Genomic DNA, 21,738 nt, shown 5'->3' on the forward strand with positions numbered 1-21,738 from the left:
ACACACATCACAACAAGAGAGATAACACAACACTACATAAAGAGAGACCTAAGACAACAACATGGCATGGCAGCAACACACGACAACACAGCAAGGTAGCAACCCAACATGAAAACAACATGGTAGCAACACAACATGGCAGCAGCACAAGACATTGTACAAACATTATTGGGCACAGACAGCAGCACAAAGGGCAAGAAGGTAGAGACAACAATACATCACGCGAAGCAGCCACAACTGTCAGTAAGAGTGTCCATGATTGAGTCTTTGAATAAAGAGATGGAGATAAAACTGTCCAGTTTGAGTGTTAACATGGGATGGCAATGTTTTGGTTGATTTCAAGTAATTCAGTAATTACTGGTGAATGAATGGTTTTAAAGATAGTTTATAGTTACCTCACTAGATGACTGACATGTCAGACTCCCACTGTCTCAGAAAAAAAAGAGAGACAGATAGAGTGAAAATATAAGTTAGATGTGAGTCTGACATTTTGATGACAACTAAGGTTAACAAAGGCATAGGAGTGTATTTTATCATATCAGTAAAACATAACTACTTGTTTGGTTCAGTGGAGGCTGCTGAGGGGAAGACAGCTCACAATAATGGCTGGAATGGAGTCAATGGAATGAAATCAAACACATCAAAGACGTGGTTTCCATGTGGTTGATACCATTCCATTCACTCCATTCCGTCCTCCCCTCAGCAGCCTCCACTGGTGGGGTTATAGTCTCTCTGGGTTCTCAATGAGAGAGTTCAATGAGTTGAACTAGACTACCTTACCCTTTCCTAGGCTACCCATAAATATCAGTGACTCCAACATGGCATAGAACCAGAGGAGCAATCTCTGTGACCTGCAGGGCCAAGGTCTGACCTCTCCCTTTGAAGTGCAGGAGAGATTTGAAAAGCCTGTATTTCCCCATCAATGGCTGGGGGGACAGGGTAGGGGCAATAACATCTGTTTGGCGTTTCTCCTACCTTTTGTATGGCTAGATCTCCTTCCTCTGTCCCCTCTACTCTACAGCTGGGAGGTGGAGGCCCTCTGTCCAGAGACACACACCATGACTGGGAACGATACTCTCAGTTTTTGATAGATGAAGCCCTATCGATGACATTTACAATTAAATAATTTATCTAATGAAAATGCAAACACTTGGACAGCTATTCTAAGTACGGAAACCATTGTCTGTATCTCACCTTCTCCTGTGTCTCCCTCTTTTGGACACACCAACATCTGCACAGTGAATGTGTGAATTCCTGCAGAAAACATATATATTTTATCAAAAGTTTTTTTTTAACGTATCTACTAAGCTTAATGTATTGAAATAACTTAATAATGTCGGGAGCATATTACTTCACGAGGATTTTCCCCCCAACCCATTACATTATTATATGGATGTGGCTGTTGTTTTTTTATTAGGTGCCTATCGCTTTAAGACGTCAGCATCTGGGGTGTAATCATTACGCCAAATAGTTGCAGAACCTGCAACGAAAACTAGCGTTTCTATTGGACAGATTCGGGTCGGTCCCTCCCTGTTTGCTGAATATATTTAATAGAAACGCTAGTTTTTGTTGCAAAATAAAACGGTTTGCAACTGTTTGGAGTAATGATTACACCCTTGTAAAGTGACGTAAACACCCGGAAGTTGCAGGTTATTTCGCAATGACGTTTTCAATGAAAATACATGCTAGTTGAGGTTGACGTCTTCTATTGAATGATTGGAAAATATATTTGCTAGTGTTGAGCGTGCTGCATGTATGATGAAGCAAGGACATGCCGGTTTGATTCGTCACGTACTCATTTTGAGGTAATATGTGTTTACATGGCAATAGACTAGTCATATTATTAGCTAGCTAACGTAGCTAAGCAAGCCTCTGTATCACAGTTCAGCTACATAACCTAGGCTTAACGACTGTAGACCCTTAAATGAATGTCAAAATATACCTTGCAGTCCTTTGATACTAACTAGTTGAACTTACTTGGAATTCTTCTTGATTTGCAGTGGGACATGTTTTCAAAGAGGACATGGGTGGGCAATGTTCGTCCTCAGCTATGACGCATCTGTGGAATTGTAAGCACGCAGTTCTAAGGGGCAATGATTGGAAGCCAATCATCAATATCTGTCATCAATTGAAGCCATAATGTGGATAACTTCCAAACAGTAATAGCTATGTTTAGTCATTATTGTGAAAACTTGTGGACAATGTTTTATCTATAATTTTAGACTTATTTTAAATTGAGTGTTAGAGATATTATCATAGCTATGGCTGCATTGAGTGCCAGAAGCTTCCTCTTAAACCTAAGGTACACCGTCCATAGAGTTGGAAGTTCTGTAAGAGTCCGACTCATACCTAGCACCAGAACATGTCTTGTCAAAAGGGGCCAGATTTTAACCCAGATGCCAAAAGTCACCCTTCTGTGCTGGGGAGCAGTGAATGCCACATCCTGTGTGGCAAGATGCCAACAGGCCTCCCTGGCACCCCAGACTACAGACAGGAAGTCTGTAGCCAAAGTCCAGGTGCACAAGCTGGTGTTCTTCCTGCGCCTCAGCCTGCGCGCCCTGGTGTTACTCCTGAAGTTCGGCCCACTCCTGTTGCTCTATCCCCTGACTGTCATCTCCTCTTACTGGGCCTCTCGCTGGCTGGATGCCCTGCTGTGGGTCACTGAGACCTCTGGTCCTGCCTTTATTAAGCTGGGCCAGTGGGCCAGCACTCGCAGGGACATCCTCTCCCAGGACTTCTGCGAACGTTTCTCCAGGCTGCACGTGCGTGTGCGTCCCCACTGCTGGGCCCACACCAAGCAGTGTCTGCGCCGGGCATTCGGGGAGGGCTGGAGGAGGCTGTTTGTGTTTGAGGGCAGGGAGCCCGTGGGGTCAGGATGCGTGGCTCAGGTGTACAGGGGATGGGCCAGGGTGGACAGCGTGGAGGACCCAGCCTTCCAGGCCCTGGTGGAGGAGATGGAGAGAGAGGATATGCTGGAGGCCTGGGAGATCCTGGGACTAAACGGGGTCCTGGGGACTCTTAGGGGGCTGTGGAAGGGGAAAGAGGATGAGGAGGATGAGGGACATCATGAAACCAGGGAGAGGAGCTACACAGATGCCCCTAATGTGGACGGTACAGAGAAAGAGCATCTGATTCCTGTAGCTATTAAGGTGGGTATCAGTCAATATGAGGGAAAACATTTTTTGAGGGAGGACCCTCCAGAATAAGCTGGTCTGTGGCTTATTGACAACTACAGTGAGGGAAAAAAGTATTTGATCCCCTGCTGATTTTGTACATTTGCCCACTGACAAAGAAATGATCAGTCTATAATTTTAATGGTAGGTTTATTTGAACAGTGAGAGATAGAATAACAACAAAAAAATCTAGAAAAACGCATGTCAAAAATGTTATAAATTGATCAGCATTTTAATGAGGGAAATAAGTATTTGACCGCTCTGCAAAACATGACTTAGTACTTGGTGGCAAAACCCTTGTTGGCAATCACAGAGGTCAGACGTTTCTTGTAGTTGGCCACCAGGTTTGCACACATCTCAGGAGGGATTTTGTCCCACTCCTCTTTGCAGATCTTCTCCAAGTCATTAAGGTTTCGAGGCTGACGTTTGGCAACTCGAACCTTCAGCTCCCTCCACAGATTTTCTATGGGATTAAGGTCTGGAGACTGGCTAGGCCACTCCAGGACCTTAATGTGCTTCTTCTTGAGCCACTCCTTTGTTGCCTTGGCCGTGTGTTTTGGGTCATTGTCATTCTGGAATACCCATCCACGACCCATTTTCAATGCCCTGGCTGAGGGAAGGAGGTTCTCACCCAAGATTTGACGGTACATGGCCCCGTCCATCGTCCCTTTGATGCGGTGAAGTTGTCCTGTTCCCTAAGCAGAAAAACACCCCCAAAGCATAATGTTTCCACCTCCATGTTTGACGGTGGAGATGGTGTTCTTGGGGTCATAGGCAGCATTCCTCCTCCTCCAAACACGGCGAGTTGAGTTGATGCCAAAGAGCTCCATTTTGGTCTCATCTGACCACAACACTTTCACCCAGTTCTCCTCTGAATCATTCAGATGTTCATTGGCAAACTTCAGACGGGCATGTATATGTGCTTTCTTGAGCAGGGGGACCTTGCGGGCGCTGCAGGATTTCAGTCCTTCACGGCGTAGTGCGTTACCAATTGTTTTCTTGGTGACTATGGTCCCAGCTGCCTTGAGATCATTGACAATATCCTCCTGTGTAGTTTTGGGCTGATTCCTCACCGTTCTCATGATCATTGCAACTCCACGAGGTGAGATCTTGCATGGAGCCCCAGGCCGAGGGAGATTGACAGTTATTTTGTGTTTCTTCCATTTGCGAATAATCGCACCAACTGTTGTCCACTTCTCACCAAGCTGCTTGGCGATGGTCTTGTAGCCCATTCCAGCCTTGTGTAGGTCTACAAGCTTGTCCCTGACATCCTAGGAGAGCTCTTTGGTCTTGGCCATGGTGGAGGGTTTGGAATCTGATTGATTGATTGATGGCTTCTGTTTCCCTCATTAAAATGCAAATCAATGTATAACATTTTTGACATGCGTTTTTCTGGATTTTTTTGTTGTTATTCTGTCTCTCACTGTTCAAATAAACCTACCATTAAAATTATAGACTGATCATTTCTTTGTCATTGGGCAAACGTACAAAATCAGCAGGGGATCAAATACTTTTTTCCCCTCACTGTATATCCTATTAGAGAGATGAGGCAACCTCCAAAGTGTTCCAAACAGAGGACGTTATTGCCATAATGCGAATGGGAATGTACATAGATAACTGACAGCACAAGTAGAGCAACAAGGCTATTAACAAAGGAAGGACTGTATGAAAATGTATACAGTGCATTCAGAAGTATGCAGACCCCTTGACTTTTTCCACATTTTGTTATGTTACAGCCTTATTCTAAAATGGATTAAATTGTTTTTTCCCCCTTATCAATCTACACACAGTACCCCATAATGACAAAGCAAAAACAGGTTTTTAGAAATGTTTCCAAATGTATATTTAAAAAAAACCGGAAATGACATTTACATAAATATTCAGACCCTTTACTCAGTACTTTGTTGAAGCACCTTTGGCAGAGATTACAGCCTTGCGTCTTCTTGGGTATGACGCTACATGCTTGGCACACCTGTATTTGGGGAGTTTCTCCCATTGTTCTCTGCAGATCCTCTCAAGCTCTGTCAGGTTGGATGGGGAGTGTCGCTGCACAGCTATTTTCAGATCTCTCCAGAGATTTTCGATCGTGTTCAAGTCCGGGCTCTGGATGGCCCACTCAAGGACATTCAGAGACTTGTCCCGAAGCCACTCCTGCGTTGTCTTGGCTGTGTGCTTAGGGTAGTTGTCCTGTTGGAAGGTGAACCTTTGCTCCAGTCTGAGGTCCTGAGCGCTCTGGAGCAGGTTTTCATCAAGGATCTCTCTGTACTTCATCCATTCATTTTTCCCTCGATCCTGACTAGTCTCCCAGTCCCTGCCGCTGAAAAACATCCGCACAGCATGATGCTGCCACCGCCATGCTTCACCGTAGGGATGGTGCCAGGTTTCCTCCAGACATGACACTTGGCATTCAGGCCAAAGAGTTCAATCTTGGTTTCATCAGACCAGAGAATCTTGTTTCTCATGGTCTGAGAGTCGTTTAGGTGCCTTTTGGCAAACACCAAGCGGGCTGTCATGTGCTTCCGTCTGGCCACTCTACCATAAAGGCCTGATTGGTAGAGTGCTGCAGAGAGGGTTGTCCTTCTGAAAGGTTGTCCCATCTCCACAGAGGAACGCTGGAGCTCCGTCGGAGTGACCATTGGGTTCTTGGTCACCTCCCTGACCATGGCACTTGGTCACCTCCCCCGATTGCTCAGTTTGGCCAGGCGGCCAGCTCTAGGAAGAGTCTTGGTGGTTCCAAACTTTTTCCATTTAAGAATGAGGGAGGCCACTGTGTTCTTGGGGACCTTCAATGCTGCAGAAATGTTTTGGTACCCTTCCTCAGATCTGTGCCTCGACACAATCCTGTCTCTGAGCTCTACGGACAATTCCTTCGACCTCATGGCTTGGTTTTTGCTCTGACATTCACTGTCAACTGTGGGACCTTTATATAGACAGGAGTGTGCATTTCCAAATGTCCAATCAATTGAATTTACCAAAGGTGGACTCCAATCAAGTTGTAGAAACATCTCAAGGATGATCAATGGAAACAGGATGCACTGGAGCTCAATTTCAAGTCTCATAGCAAAGGGTCTGAATACTTAAGTAAATATATTTTAATTATTTTTAATTAGCAAAACATTAAAAAAAAAACAGTTTTCGCTTTGTCATTATGGGGTATTGTGTGTAAATGTAATACATTTTAGAATAAGGCTGTAATGTGACAATGTGGAAAAAGTCAAGGGGTCTGAATTCTTTCCAAATGCACTGTATGCTCCATGCACATATTACAATAGAGCTATACACAAAGGCAGCATACAAAAATAGTGTTGAGGAGAGACTGACTGCATCACTTCTTTATTTTTAAATATATTTTTACCCCCTTCTCCCCCATTTCGTTATATCCAACTACAATCTTGTCTCATCGTTGCAACTCCCCAACGGGCCGGGCTCGGGAGAGGCGAAGGTCGAGTCATGCGTCCTCCCGAAACATGACCCGCCAAACCACGCTTCTTAACACCTGCCCTGTTAACCCGGAAGCCAGCTGCACCAATGTGTCGGAGGAAACACTGTTCAACTGACGACCTTACAGCCCAACACCGTGCAGGACGTTTGGCATTTGCCAGAGAACACCAAGATTGGCAAATTCGCCACTGGCGCCCTGTGCTCTTCACAGATGAAAGCAGGTTCACACTGAGCACATGTGACAGACGTGACAGAGTCTGGAGTCGCCGTGGAGAACGTTCTGCTGCCTGCAACATCCTCCAGCATGACCGGTTTGGCGGTGGGTCAGTCATGGTGTGGCATTTCTTTGGGGGGCCGCACAGCCCTCCATGTGCTCGCCAGAGGTAGCCTGACTGCCATTAGGTACCGAGATGAGATCCTCAGACCCCTTGTGAGACCATATGCTGGTGCGGTTGGCCCTGGGTTCCTCCTAATGCAAGACAATGCTAGACCTCATGTGGCTGGAGTGTGTCAGCAGTTCCTGCAAGAGGAAGGCATTGATGCTATGGACTGGCCCGCCCGTTCCCCAGAGCTGAATCCAATTGAGCACATCTGGGACATCATGTCTCGCTCCATCCACCAACGCCACGTTGCACCAGACTGTCCAGGAGTTGGCGGATGCTTTAGTCCAGGTCTGGGAGGAGATCCCTCAGGAGACCATCCGCCACCTCATCAGGAGCATGCCCAGGCGTTGTAGGGAGGTCATACAGGCACGTGGAGGCCACACACACTACTGAGCCTCATTTTCACTTGTTTTAAGGTCATTACATCAAAGTTGGATCAGCCTGTAGTGTGGTTTTCCACTTTAATTTTGAGGGTGACTCCAAATCCAGACCTCCATGGGTTGATACATTTGATTTCCATTGATAATTTTTGTGTGATTTTGTTGTCAGCACATTCAACTATGTAAAGAAAAAAGTATTTAATAAGATTATTTCATTCATTCAGATCTAGGATGTGTTATTTTAGTGTTCCCTTTATTTTTTTGAGCAGTGTAATTTAAAGGGCCAATTTGGATGCAATAAATTAGCTTAATTGGAGGCTGGCATGCTAGTTGGCTATGGCCTCATAGGATTCGGTGCCCTGGATGGTTTTCACGGAAGAATACTGTACCAAGTTAGCTAGCTGAATAAACTAAGTTAGTCTATTCCTAGAAAACATTGAACTGCTGTAGTTTACAACAATTATAATTTCTAAAGTGGAAGTTGGGAGAGTTATATTTGAGTGTTTCATTGAAACGTAAGTGAGGGAGGCCCCGCTCTCTCGCTTTCCCAGATGTTTAGTTCATTTCATTCCGATCTGTAGCCATTTTCTGTAGCCTGTCAACTATGTGTCTGTCTATCCCTGTTCTCTCCTCTCCGCACAGGCTATACAAACGCCTCACACAGTGTGGCTGCTGCCACTCTAACCTGGTGGTCCCTGCACGCACGACCCACGTGGAGTTCCAGGTCTCCGGCAGCCTCTGGAACTGCCGTTCTGCGGCCAACAAGGCAGAGTTCATCTCAGCCTATGCTACCCTCCAGTCCCTCGACTTCTTGGCGCTGACGGAAACATGGATTACCACTGAAAACACTGCTACTCCTACTGCTCTCTCCTCGTCTGACCATGTGTTCTCGCATACCCCGAGAGCATCTGGTCAGCGGGGTGGTAGCACAGGAATCCTCATCTCTCCCAAGTGGACATTCTCTCTTTCTCCCCTGACCCATCTGTCTACCTCCTCATTTGAATTCCATGCTGTCACAGTCACTAGCCCTTTCAAGCTTAACATCCTTATCATTTATCGCCCTCCAGGTTCCCTTGGAGAGTTCATCAATGAGCTTGATGCCTTGATAAGTTCCTTTGCTGAGGATGGCTCACCCCTCACAGTTCTGGGTGACTTTAACCGGCAGACATATCAGTGTGGATGACGGATCACCACCTCAAGCTGAACCTCGGCAAGACGGAGCTGCTCTTCCTCCCGGGGAAGGACTGCCCGTTCCATGATCTCGCCATCACGGTCCTCCTCCCAGAGTGCAAAGAGCCTTGGCGTGACCCTGGACAACACCCTGTCGTTCTCCGCAAACATCAAGGCGGTGACCCGATCCTGTAGGTTCATGCTCTACAACATTCGAAAAGAACGACCCTGCCTTACACAGGAAGAGGCACAGGTCCTAATCCAGGCACTTGTCATCTCCCGTCTGGATTACTGCAACTCGCTGTTGGCTGGGCTCCCTGCTTGTGCCATTAAACCCCTACAACTCATCCAGAACGCCGCAGCCCATCTGGTGTTCAACCTTCCCAAGTTCTCTCACGTCACCCCGCTCCTCCGCACACTCCACTGGCTTCCAGTTGAAGCTTGCATCTGCTACAAGACCATGGTGCTTGCCTACGGAGCTGTGAGGGGAACGGCACCTCCGTACCTTCAGGCTCTGATCAGTCCCTACACTCAAACAAGGGCATTGCGTTCATCCACCTCTGGCCTGCTGGCCCCCCTACCTCTGCGGAAGCACAGTACCCGCTCAGCCCAGTCAAAACTGTTGGCTGCTCTGGCACCCCAATGTTGGAACAAGCTCCCTCACGACACCAGGACAGCGGAGTCACTCACCATCTTCCGGAGACACTTGAAACCCCACCTCTTTAAGGAATACCTGGGATAGGATAAAGTAATGCTTCTACCCCCCCTTACTCCGCCCCAAAGAGAGAAAAATAATATATATATATATATAATTTTAAAGTAGTTGTCCCACTGGCTATCATAAGGTGAATGCACCAATTTGTAAGTCGCTCTGGATAAGAGCGTCTGCTAAATGACAAATGTAAATGTTATTTCTCAGAGATCAAATTACATAAAGAAAACAATTTCAGCACAATCTGAGATGGGGGGTGTCATGGCATGCTGAATTGACATGGAATGACTCTAGGGCCAGAGGTGTGAAGGGCCAGTTTACTACCCATAGCCTAGGCTCTAGAGGGGGAGGGGAGCCTACTGCAAGAGTTAGAGTTTGTGTCCCTGAGAGAGGGCTGTGAGAATGAGATGGTGTGCTAAGAGTCACCGGCAGGGAATTCGTAAAATGTTTTGAGGTGCCAAGAACTGCATATCTGTACTCAAATTGACTTATTACAGTGGGGGAAAAAAGTATTTAGTCAGCCACCAATTGTGCAAGTTCTCCCACTTAAAAAGATGAGAGAGGCCTGTAATTTTCATCATAGGTACACGTCAACTATGACAGACAAAATTAGAAGAAAAAAAATCAAGAAAATCCCATTGTAGGATTTTTAATGAATTTATTTGCAAATATGGTGGAAAATAAGTATTTGGTCAATAACAAAAGTTTCTCAATACTTTGTTATATACCCTTTGTTGGCAATGACACAGGTCAAACGTTTTCTGTAAGTCTTCACAAGGTTTTCACACACTGTTGCTGGTATTTTGGCCCATTCCTCCATGCAGATCTCCTCTAGAGCAGTGATGTTTTGGGGCTGTCACTGGGCAACACAGACTTTCAACTCCCTCCAAAGATTTTCTATGGGGTTGAGATCTGGAGACTGGCTAGGCCACTCCAGGACCATGAAATGCTTCTTACGAAGCCACTCCTTCATTGCCCGGGCGGTGTGTTTGGGATCATTGTCATGCTGAAAGACCCAGCCACGTTTCATCTTCAATGCCCTTGCTGATGGAAGGAGGATTTCACTCAAAATCTCACGATACATGGCCCCATTCATTCTTTCCTTTACACAGATTAGTCGTCCTGGTCCCTTTGCAGAAAAACAGCCCCAAAGCATGATGTTTCCAACCCCATGCTTCACAGTAGGTATGGTGTTCTTTGGATGCAAACACGACGAGTTGAGTTTTTACCAAAAAGTTATATTTTGGTTTCATCTGACCATATGACATTCTCCCAATCCTCTTCTGGATCATCCAAATGCACTCTAGCAAACTTCAGACGGGCCTGGACATGTACTGGCTAAAGCAGGGGGACACGTCTGGCACTGCAGGATTTGAGTCCCTGGCGACGTAGTGTGTTACTGATGGTAGGCTTTGTTACTTTGGTCCCAGCTCTCTGCAGGTCATTCACTAGGTCCCCCCGTGTGGTTCTGGGATTTTTGCTCACCGTTCTTGTGATCATTTTGACCCCACGGGGTGAGATCTTGCGTGGAGCCCCAGATCGAGGGAGATTATCAGTGGTCTTGTATGTCTTCCATTTCCTAATAATTGCTCCCACAGTTGATTTCTTCAAACCAAGCTGCTTAGCTATTGCAGATTCAGTCTTCCCAGCCTGGTGCAGGTCTACAATTTTGTTTCTGGTTCCTTTGACAGCTCTTTGGTCTTGGCCATAGTGGAGTTTGGAGTGTGACTGTTTGAGGTTGTGGACAGGTGTCTTTTATACTGATAACAAGTTCAAACAGGTGCCATTAATACAGGTAACGAGTGGAGGACAGAGGAGCCTCTTAAAGAAGAAGTTACAGGTCTGTGAGAGCCAGAAATCTTGCTTGTTTGTAGGTGACCAAATATTTATTTTCCACCATAATTTGCAAATAAATTCATAAAAAATCCTACAATGTGATTTTCTGGATTTTATTTTCTCAATTTGTCTGTCATAGTTGACGTGTACCTATGATGAAAATGACAGGCCTCTCTCATCTTTTTAAGTGGGAGAACTTGCACAATTGGTGGCTGACTAAATACGTTTTTCCCCCACTGTATATATGGGACATGATTTTGTTAGGAAACATGTAATAAATGCCCTCCTCTTCTCTCTTTCCAGGTGCTTCATCCAGGGATCAGGAGACGGGTAGAGATTGACCTGCTACTGATGAGGGCAGGCAGCTGGCTCATCAACTGTCTGCCTGGATTCAAATGGCTCAGCCTGCCTGAGATAGTGGAGGAGTTTGAGAAGCTAATGACCAAACAGGTAGCCAACTCCAGTACACACTGTATTCAGTGCCAATTGAATAGCTGTAGGTTTTAACAATTTCAAGTGCAGTTTTTAGTTCTAATGGATTGAATCTGCTGTTTTATTGCAGATTGACCTGCGGTTTGAAGCCAATAACATCGAAAGGTTCCGGGAGAATTTCAAGGATGTTGATTTTGTCAAGTTCCCAACTCCTCTTCGACCATTTGTCACCAGGTCCATTTTAGTGGAAACCTTTGAGGTAAGTTGAGACGGCACCTTCACCACGATGCCAAATACGAATAGAGGAAAGTAATGACATAACACCAGTAAAAAAATCAATGGTAGAGGTTGAATAATAGTGATGTGCAGTTCGAACGATTCGTTCTTGTTGAACAGCTCTTTACTGAGTCGAGAGTCATGATTCGTTTTTATGAGTGACTTGTTCATTTTAGTCGTTTGTTTGGCCTGCTGGCCACAATGAGTCCTGCAGCAGGACTAATACACGCTCCTCTGGCTCAGCGGCTCCACACCATGTGCTTTGACCAACAACTGTCTATCATATGTGCGCTTAGGAAAATGTATCATGCTGCAGGCATCATAGAGAATGAAGACATACCTACAATTGATTGTTGATCACATGGTGCTAGAATGAATGTAATTAATTGATTATGGAATGTTATGATGGACACCGCTTTGTAGAACCAAAACATACACAGTCTCTGCTCAACAAACTTGAACTCGAGAACGAATCATTTGGGGGGCTGTTGCAGTTTGCCAAATGATATTGTGCTTATCACCCTCACGGCAGTCAAGCAATTGCATTCCGCCAAGAGTCATTCACAATCTAGTGAAGTTGCGGCCGCAACTATACCTCGTTTCAAAGGAATCAATAAATAATCTTATTTGTATGCCTAGCAAGCACAAATGTAAATTGTTTAAAGCACACTTTTACAAGTCTCAGTCACAAATTAATTAAATGACAGCTCCAATAAGCCCCCTATGGTGAACGAGTTTTCAAGTTTTCTTTGGAGTTTTCAGTTCATCGTTTGCCGTAGGGGGTCCTGCATGCTTTGGGCATTACTGAATGAAATGAACGAAATTAGTCGAAAGAGACAACTCCCCATCGCTATTGAATAAGTGACCTGTTAACTGTTTCAGGAGAGTGAGCCCATCTCCAACTACCTGAGCCCTGAGGTCCCTCTAAAGGTGAAACAGAGAATTGCCAGGATGGGAGTGGACATTCTTCTCAAGATGGTGAGAGGGCCTAAGCATGTTCCTCTTTGTGACCTCTGCAACTGGAAATACATATTTGAAACCCTTCATATACCTACTTCTTTCTTAACATTGAATGACGATGACCAGCTCCTTATCCTCCTATGTGTATTTGTGTGCCTTTGTCTAGGTGTTTGTGGATAACTTTGTGCATGGGGACCTGCACCCGGGTAACATCCTGGTCCAACGTAGCAGGGGTGGAGGGGACAACGACCCCCAGGGAAGGGCCACCCTGACGGACCTGTGCGACACGGTGGTGGTAAGCATGAGGCCGGCCCCGGCCCCTTTGCAGCTGGTGCTGCTGGACGCTGGCATCGTGTCACAGCTCAGCGACAGAGACCTTAGGAACTTCAGAGCCGTGTTCACCGCCGTGGTGCTACGACAGGTGAGAGACGCACGCACACACCACACACAAACATTAATTTAGAACTTCTCCTAGAAGCTCCAGAGGAGGCCAAAGAGGGGTTTATGAGGCTTCTCACTTGCCTGAGTATTGCGATGGAGGATGGGGTATCCAATGATGTCATGAGCTTCTAACACCCATAGCTGTTGTGTTTAGGGGGAACAGGTGGCCGAGCTGATCCTGAACCATGCCAGGGCCAACGAGTGCCAGGACGTGCCTCGGTTCAAGAAGGAGATGGCAGAGCTGGTGGACCATGCCCTCAGCAACACTCTCTCACTAGGCAAGGTCCAAGTGGCTGATTTGCTATCCAGAGTCTTCGGATTGCTCATCACCCACAAGGTAAATAAAACCAGTCCTGGAGTGAGAAAGTCTAGTTTCAAAACCACCAACCTTTTCTGTAATATCAATAGTTATGGCTAGATATTTCTCACATTGTGAGTTTGTTACCAAGACTGCTGTTGACTTGTGGTTTGTTTGCCCCTCAATCAGGTGAAGTTGGAGAGTAACTTTGCATCCATTGTGTTTGCCATCATGGTGCTGGAGGGGCTGGGGAGGTCTCTGGACCCCAACTTGGACATACTGGAGCTGGCCAAGCCTTTGCTGCTCAAGAACGCTGCCTCCCTCCTCTGACCCTGACTCCCCTCACACCACCTGCATATCACTACATCTGAGCAACACAGACATGGGCAGTGTTTGACAGCATCACCGACTGAGAACACTGACTTATCTACAAATCATAATTATTTAGGATGCAAGGTGATTTGTTGATCAGTCAGCAGAATTGATGATCTCAAACACAGCCATGGATACCTCATTTAGGGCCCAGAGTATTTCCTGGTCACGTGGTCTGTAAAAAATCCTGGCCCTCCGCCTGTTACATTAGTGACTGACTGAATATACCTTGTAGAGTGTACCTTTACCTGTGAAATGTGAATCATTGCTTGGTTAAGGTGTCCAAACATCTCAATAACTATCCTGTTATACTCCTATGTAAGTGGTATGCCTTGCACACGATCTCCTTACCTTACATGCTGGTCAGATGAACTGCAAGTCATCATTTATACGTGAATACCCATGTGATTTCCTTGTGTTTTAATAAAAAATGACAACGTTGTGCTTACACTTTGTAAGCACTGCAGACTATTTTCCATTTAATAAAATGGTGAGTTTTAACATCTGAATTAGTGACAATCCTTAGTATATCGTTTTATACTATTCTAGCAATCTCAGGGTATTGTTAGGATAGTGTTTTAGCATGCAACTAGAATAATGCAATGTAATGTGTTTTAGAATCATGTCTGATGGCTAGGCAAAATGTTCCTTTTCGTGTGTATTATAATGTCATTTAGCAGACGCTCTTATCCAGAGCGACTTACAAATAGGTGCATTCACCTTATAGCCAGTGGGATCACCACTTTACAATGTTTTTTTTTTTTTTTTTTTTTTGGGTTTAGGTTGGGGTAAGGGGGGGTAGAAGGATTACATAATAAGGTATGTCAAGTCAACTGACCTCACCATTATGTATGATAACACTACATTGCCATTTTTAAGTCTTTTTACACTTGCTAGTGAAATATTTTATATGCATATACTGGTTAGATCATTAAACAATGCATCAAAAACTCTTTGCTTTTCTCTCTTTTCCTTGTGTCATGAGGATAACTATGTACTGTATATTTTACCCACTTTTTCTCCCCAATTTCGTGATATCCAATTTGTAGTTAAGTCTTATCCCATCGCTGCAACTCCTGTACGGACTCGGGAGAGGTGAAGGTCGAGAGCCATGTGTCCTCTGAAACACGACCCTGCCAAGCCACACTGCTTCTTGAAACACTGCTCGCTTAACCCAGAAGCCAGCCGCACCAATGTGTCGGCGGAAACACCGTCCAACTGGCGACCGAAGTCAGCTTGCAGGCGCCCAGCCCGCCACAAGGAGTCGCTAGAGCGCGATGGGACAAGGACGTCCCGGCCAAACCCTCCCCTAACCCGGACGATGCTGGGCCAATTGTGCGCCGCCTCATGGGTCTCCCGGTCGCGGCCGGCTGCGACACAGCCTGGGTCTGTAGTGATGCCTCTAGCACTGTGATGCAGTGCCTTAGATCAAACTACTTTTAAATGAGTTAGGATATTAGTAGTATTTAGTGAAAACTGCTCTAAACTGTCAAAGACCACAAGCCAGAGGTCTCCATTAATTTACAATTTTATTAAATCTGTCAATGAAAAACACAGACAAGAGACGCGATTCTGTCAATGTTAGGAAGAACAGTCAGCATGGCTGAGAGTGAGATCAGGAGCTTTTGGTGCCAAAAAGAAATCATAATGGACTATTATTGCAACAACATAAAAAAATCAATTTCATCACCATCACAAGTCCAAACAGAGCAGCATTGTCCATATAGTAGGGGAGGAAGAGGTGACAACTGAGTAAAAAATAACTATTCAGAATAATAGTGACAGTAATAATAATTACAAAATAAATAAAAACATCTCTAAACAAACCAACACAATCACCTCAATAGGACGAGATTCGGTCACTGTCACAACAATCAGAGAAATTCGCTTATTTTTTCCTCTTTTTTTTTTTTTACATTAAATGAATTAAATAGTTTTAAAAATATCTCACCCTTTACTTTACATACTCATTTTTATTTTATTGCGAAAAATAGGCAACTGGACTAATTGTGATGAGCGTGAGAGCAGTGGAGTGGAACGTAGGAGCATTGGCGCTGAGAGATGCTGCAGTGCATGAATGCAGTACCCTCATCAGCCACAGAGTGGCGCAGTTCCACATTCCACCTAGTGGCCTCCAGAGTGGTTCAGCCTCTCACCACTGTCTGCTCTGGGGTTGCAGGCCAGTGTCCGTGACAGCCTCTTTAAGGAATGATGCGTGTGTTTGTTTCAAATCTGTCTGTCGGTCATCTCTCCGGAGCCGGATATCAGAGTTATGTACAAAGGTAATTCCTGTGTGGCGCGGTTGGTAGAGCATGGCGCTTGCAACGCCAGGGTTGTGGGTTCGATTCCCACGGGGGACCAGTACGAAAAAGTTAAATATATGCACTCACTACTGTAAGTTGCTCTGGATAAGAGCATCAGCTTACTGACTAAAATGTAAAGGTAAATCCCTGAACGACATCCTACAAAGACAAGTGCAACCTCCATTTGACGAACCCCTTCTGGAGAAGCTCAGGATCAAAGATGGAGGGTTTCCTCTGTAGGTAATAAGGGGAATAATCAGATCTGGTAAAGCTGCCACACCACAGGGACTCATAAGGATTGTTCTGGTTTTTGGGATAAAGAGGAAAAGAGGAATGGTGTGACTGGATCAGGAATGTCAACTGTCAAAGGGAGGAAGGATTTGAAAAAGTGAAGATGAGGAACTTCGATATCCTCACACCAGGCACCAAAAAGGTCAGAGCAAATGGCTCCTTCACCTTCAAAATAAAAAGACAGGAGAAGAAGCAAACAAAAACATAAATAAAAAACAAAGAACCAATGAAACGCACAACTCTAAGTAACACCTGTCCATCATCATCATCATCAACATCCCTTCCTGTCAATCAATCAGCCTCTCCATGCGTTTCACTCTTTTTCACGACAGAGAAACTCTTTACAGAAGAAGCAGTCTGGCTCATCGAGCATCAGTCTTTTAGGATCTTTGTTTGTTCCGTGCCCTGTTTGTCTGTCTGTGTGGCAGCGGTTCAGTTCTGGAGCCCCCTGGTGGGCTGGCTGCCCTCCATGTCTCTGCAGTGGCCGGGACTGGCATGCAGCTCAGTGTTGGTGGCTGGGTGGGGAGGGGGGCTGTACGGGGCAGGGGACTGGGGCTTTGGGGAGCCTTGGGAGGAGTGTAAACAGTTCAGTGACACTGTTTCAATCCTGGGCATGGAGGGGGGAGCAGGGGCAGAGGTTCGCCTACAGAGAGGGAGTGGGGCAGGGGCTGGAGAGAGAGGAGAGGAGAAGAGTAGGGTAAAGGGCCAACTCCTAATCTGGAAGTGTTGATGCTCCTCCTTTGTAGGAGAGGGACGTACACACACACCTACAGACTGGGCAGTGCAGACACACACTAATAAAACACACTCACATATATACACAAACACACATAAACACACTTCTGCCTCAGCAGGTTTGGGCTGTGCTGTTGTAAGGTCAGGCAGACGGAGCAATCACACAGTCAGCATTCTGACATAGGTTCTCATTGACTTCTAATGGGAAACCCATTATGCTCCAGATAAGACAGAAGAAGACTGGCCAGGACGTTGCAGAGAACCCATTCTTATGGGTGGGCTAGTCTCTGTTTAGACTGAATTGGTCTTTCTATGTAGGAGATGTCTGGGAAGACACAGTCCTGAACATGGCTGCTCCTCATGTTGTGTAGGGATCTCTGACTTGCCTGTTTAGAAGTGTGGGAGTTTGACTACATCCAACTCCCTTCCTGGGGCCCTCTATTCTTCCTGGGAGGGGTTGTATGGGACCTATTGGGAGGACAGCAGAGGAGCAGACTCTCTCTGTCTGGTCTATGACAGCCTTCTGGTTTCTACCTACTGAGGCTCTGTGGGCGTCTGTGTTGCATGTGTGTATGCCTATGTGTGTGTGTATGTGTGGTGGGCTCAGGACGAGACCAAGAAAAGGGCACCCCCTGTACCCCCCCCCCCCCCTCCTCCTCCCTCTCCCTCTCTCTCCAGCTTTGAGTGCCTGGCTTTGAGCGGAGTGTGGAGGCTGCCACTAATGGGGGGGCTGGTGTCGCTACGAGTTGAGCCAGGGGTGGCTGAGGCAGTCCCCGGCTGATGCCCTCTTCTCAGGGACCATCTCCAGCATGGGCAGCAGGAAGTGGGTGAAGTGGCCGGCGTCCTCTGGTGCCCAGCCGTACTTCTCCACCAACACATCAAACAGAGACCAGGGCTTCAGCTTGGTGATGTGCCTCAGCTCACCTACAGGGGGAGGTAGAGAGAGAGGGATGGGGGAGGGAGAGAGAGAGAGAAATGAAAATAATAAGTTACAGTGCGATGCTATGTAAAGACTTACAATGAGAAAGCGAGTGAGAGCGCAATACACAGAGAGAGAGAGAGAGAATAAAAAAAGAGAGAGACAAAAGAGAGAGTAGAACTCAAGCTGCATCTCAATACTCCGTAGTGGCATCCTTTCTATGTCTCTTTGCTTTCATCAACACTGAATGGGTGGAAGCACTGACCTTATTATTTACAGTGTAGATGAAGGAAAGGAAACAAGCTTCTGACTATTGAGACACAGCCCAAGAAAGTAAAATCAAGGGCCTGGAGCAGTGTCTGACTGGGAGTCAGTCAGAACACGAACACCATAGAGAGATAAAAGGAGTGAATTAAGACATAATTTACAGCAGGCGAGACCTTTGAGGGAGAGAGCGAGAGAGAGAACAATCACAATATTAGAGCCCCATGACTAGAACATGAGAGAAGCAGGGTAGAAGCAGGGTAGCACGCTGTTTCTACCAGCCAGGTCACCTGTGGTACAAGTCAGTATTCGACGTCCATCCATGTCTGAGGACGTCGGGAAATGTGGAAACAGGCCACTAGGGGCGACAGTGAGCGCTATTACTTTCAAGTAGGTTTCAGTTTTGCTAGGGCGTTGTGGACGAGGATGGGAGTAAGCATCTGCCTCTGGTGCAAAAAGTTGCATGTTCGAATCCATCCAGTTGTTTTTTAGATTTTTGTTTTAAGCCTATCCCAAACCTTAACGCTTACTTTAACCATTCAGAGTTAATACCTAACCTTAATGCCTAAACCTGAGCTTAAACACTTTGAAATTTGGAACAACTTTGAAATTTGACATTTGAGAAACATGGATGAATGTCTAATTCTGACGTGAGACTGTGAGAGCTAGTTGGTTTCTACAGACACCACTTACCAGGAGCAGAGAGCAGCAGATAGTGACACAGCGGAAACACACATAGACTGGCAGACAGGCCGTAGACTCAGGGAGGATAGTACTCCGAACTCAGTCAAGTGGCTGGAAAGATGACTATTGTATTACTGGTGTACCTAGCTAGATAACTAGATAACTAAATCTAAATCTTGAGAACTCACATTTTAAACTACACTCTTAGAAAAAAAGTGATATCTAGAACCTAAATGGGTTCTTTGGCTGTCCCCATAGGAGAACCCTTTTTGGTTCCAAGTAGAACCCTTTTTGGTTCCAAGTAGAACCCTTTTGGGTTCCATGTAGAACCCTTTCCACACAGGGTTCTACATGGAACCCAAAAGGGTTCTACCTAGAAACAAACAGGGTTCTCCTATGGGGACAGCCAAAAAAAACATTTGGAACCCTTTTTTTCTAAGTGTAATGTTAGGCACAATTTCTAAGGGATGTACAGTATGTACTGCAGGGTTCTTCAATTCCGGTCCTGGAGGGCCGAGACACCTCTGTTTTTCATCCTCTCCTTCTAATCAGGGGCTAATTCAGACCTGGGACACCAGGTGAGTGCAATTAACTACCAGGTAGAAATAAAAAACAGAAGTGTTTCGGCCCTCCAGGACCGGAATTGAAGAACCCTGATGTACTGTATGTATTTCTAGGTGGACACACAACACAAATACTACTGCACACTACTACAGGCTCAGTGGAGGCTGCTGAGGGGAGAACGGCTCATAATAATGGCTGGAACGGCGCAAATGGAATGGCATCAAACACCTGGAAACCATGTGTTGGATGTATTTGATACCATTCCACTGATTCCGCTCCAGTCATTACCACGAGCCCGTTCTCCCCAATTAAGGTGCTACCAACCACCTGTGAGCAGACTACAAGCTTTGTTACAAGTGTAAAAATGGTGTAAACCGTGTATGTACATGTACTAATATTTAGAGAAATACTGTTCCTGTCATTGCCTCATTGTGGTAGTCTCATCGTGACGTTACCTTTCTTGGAGAAAAACTCTCGGCTGTATTTCCCGGTGGCGACCACTTTGCGTGGAACCTTCCCCAATAGCTCCATGATCAGAGCGATGTGATCTGAACCCCGGCCACCACAGGCCACACCACCAAAGAACAGGCACGACACAGCATTACATCACAAACATACACACACGCTGAAGGGATGGACGGACACACTGCTGCCTGGAGACACCACACTGACAGACAGACTGACTGACGGGACAGTAAGTCTCTCAAGAAGATAGTGGAGAGGGCTATGCCTAAACTGGTTTGACAGTGTATGTGAATTAGAGCAAATGGACATACAGTACTATTCCCTCTTTATGTCCTTTCTGTCTAACAACTGTTCACAACAATGGTGTGTTGGAATGCCAGGCAATTTGCTGCAAAACCCCTTATTGCTTTTGGACTTCTTAAATCATTCCCATTCCACTCTGTCTGCATTCCTGTCTGTCCATCTGACTGTCTGAGTCAGTGTGTGTGCGCAGGCGTCTGTGTGTCTCCGTCCCATCAGCACTTTCCCCCAGTGCTACCTCTTCGGTTGAAGAACTCCCGGGAATATTTTCCGGAGAGTGCAAAGTGCCGTGGAATAATGCCCAGCAGCTCAATGATGTGGGCTATATGGTCTACAGAGGAGAGAGGAAGAAAGGAGGAAGAGGAACAGGGAAAGGAGGAAAAGGAGAGAGGGAACAAGGAGGAATAAGAACATGAGGAGTAGAAGGAGAAAATATAAAGGAGAGAGGGAAAGGAGGACAAGGAACCAGAGAGGTAAGAGGAGGAGGAAAGGGGTAGAGACAGAGAGCTCAGTGTTAGTGACCCCACACCAGAGGTGGTGAGATGGAGTACAGAGTGCAGTGGGTTTGGAGTAGAGAGACATGCATCTATTCTCTTTAAATCTGAGAGACTCATCACCAAATAATGGTCTGATTCTAACTGAATACAATTCAGTGGCTCTCATTGTCGTCAATTGAGATATCATGGCAGTATCTGTCTATACATATTTACTACTTGCCATTTATATTGATAGTATGGTGAAATATTGTTAACATGGTATGTATGGGGTCAAATGTGGGTGGCTGGACATGAGATCAACAGGAGGGTTGATGTGACACTGTGTAGGAGGTCAACTGGACTAGACTCAGGGATGGACAGGATGGAGGAGCTATGGGGTGGGTGGGGATTCAGGAGTGAGCCGGAATAGATGGGGTTAGGGTGAGTTTAGGGAGCGAGAAGGTGTGGATGTGAATATGGGGATAGGGTGAGTTTAGGGAGCGAGAAGGTGTGGATGTGAATATGGGGTTAGGGTGAGTTTAGGGAGCGAGAAGGTGTGGATGTGAATATGGGGATAGGGTGCGACAAGGTTTTGATGTGGGGATTGGATGAGTTAGGTCAGGTAAAGATGTAGATTTGGGGATAAGTTGAGTGAGGGTATAGATGTAGAATGTGAGGATAGATACATAGATAATAGCAGATAGGGAAACTAGAAGGGACTATACTAAAATCTGCTGGATATCTTTAGTCCATGATTTGGGCCCATTGTAATAAAACAATTTACAATCAAGCTTTCATACAATCTACTACTACAGTGTATTACTATATATAACGTATCATGTCATTCAGTTGAGCAAATCTCA

The 21,738-nt window shown here is 45.8% G+C and overlaps 2 protein-coding genes across 2 annotated transcripts in view; one reads left to right on the forward strand and one right to left on the reverse strand.

Moving 5' to 3' along the window:
* Positions 1 to 1,653: 1,653 nt before the first annotated feature.
* adck2 (aarF domain containing kinase 2) lies at positions 1,654 to 14,827 on the forward strand. Its single transcript, XM_084186156.1, has 8 exons — positions 1,654 to 1,805; positions 2,001 to 3,149; positions 11,399 to 11,545; positions 11,658 to 11,786; positions 12,686 to 12,781; positions 12,930 to 13,184; positions 13,359 to 13,541; positions 13,692 to 14,827. The coding sequence occupies exons 2-8, from the start codon at positions 2,262 to 2,264 to the stop codon at positions 13,830 to 13,832; spliced, it is 1,839 nt and encodes a 612-aa protein (XP_084042282.1). The 5' UTR covers positions 1,654 to 1,805; positions 2,001 to 2,261; the 3' UTR covers positions 13,833 to 14,827.
* Positions 14,828 to 15,454: 627 nt separating this feature from the next.
* LOC311149240 (SRSF protein kinase 2-like) overlaps positions 15,455 to 21,738 on the reverse strand; it is a gene marked incomplete at its 5' end in the record, with an annotated part of 31,919 nt that continues 25,635 nt past the window's right edge. The window contains 2 exons of the mRNA XM_084186327.1: positions 15,455 to 18,127; positions 20,090 to 20,182. Coding sequence (XP_084042453.1) covers positions 17,943 to 18,127; positions 20,090 to 20,182 — 278 coding nt within the window. The remainder of the gene's footprint in view (positions 18,128 to 20,089; positions 20,183 to 21,738) is intronic.

The sequence above is a fragment of the Coregonus lavaretus genome (assembly GCF_964263955.1).
Source record: "Coregonus lavaretus genome assembly, chromosome: 21".
NCBI classification, from domain to species: domain Eukaryota; kingdom Metazoa; phylum Chordata; class Actinopteri; order Salmoniformes; family Salmonidae; genus Coregonus; species Coregonus lavaretus.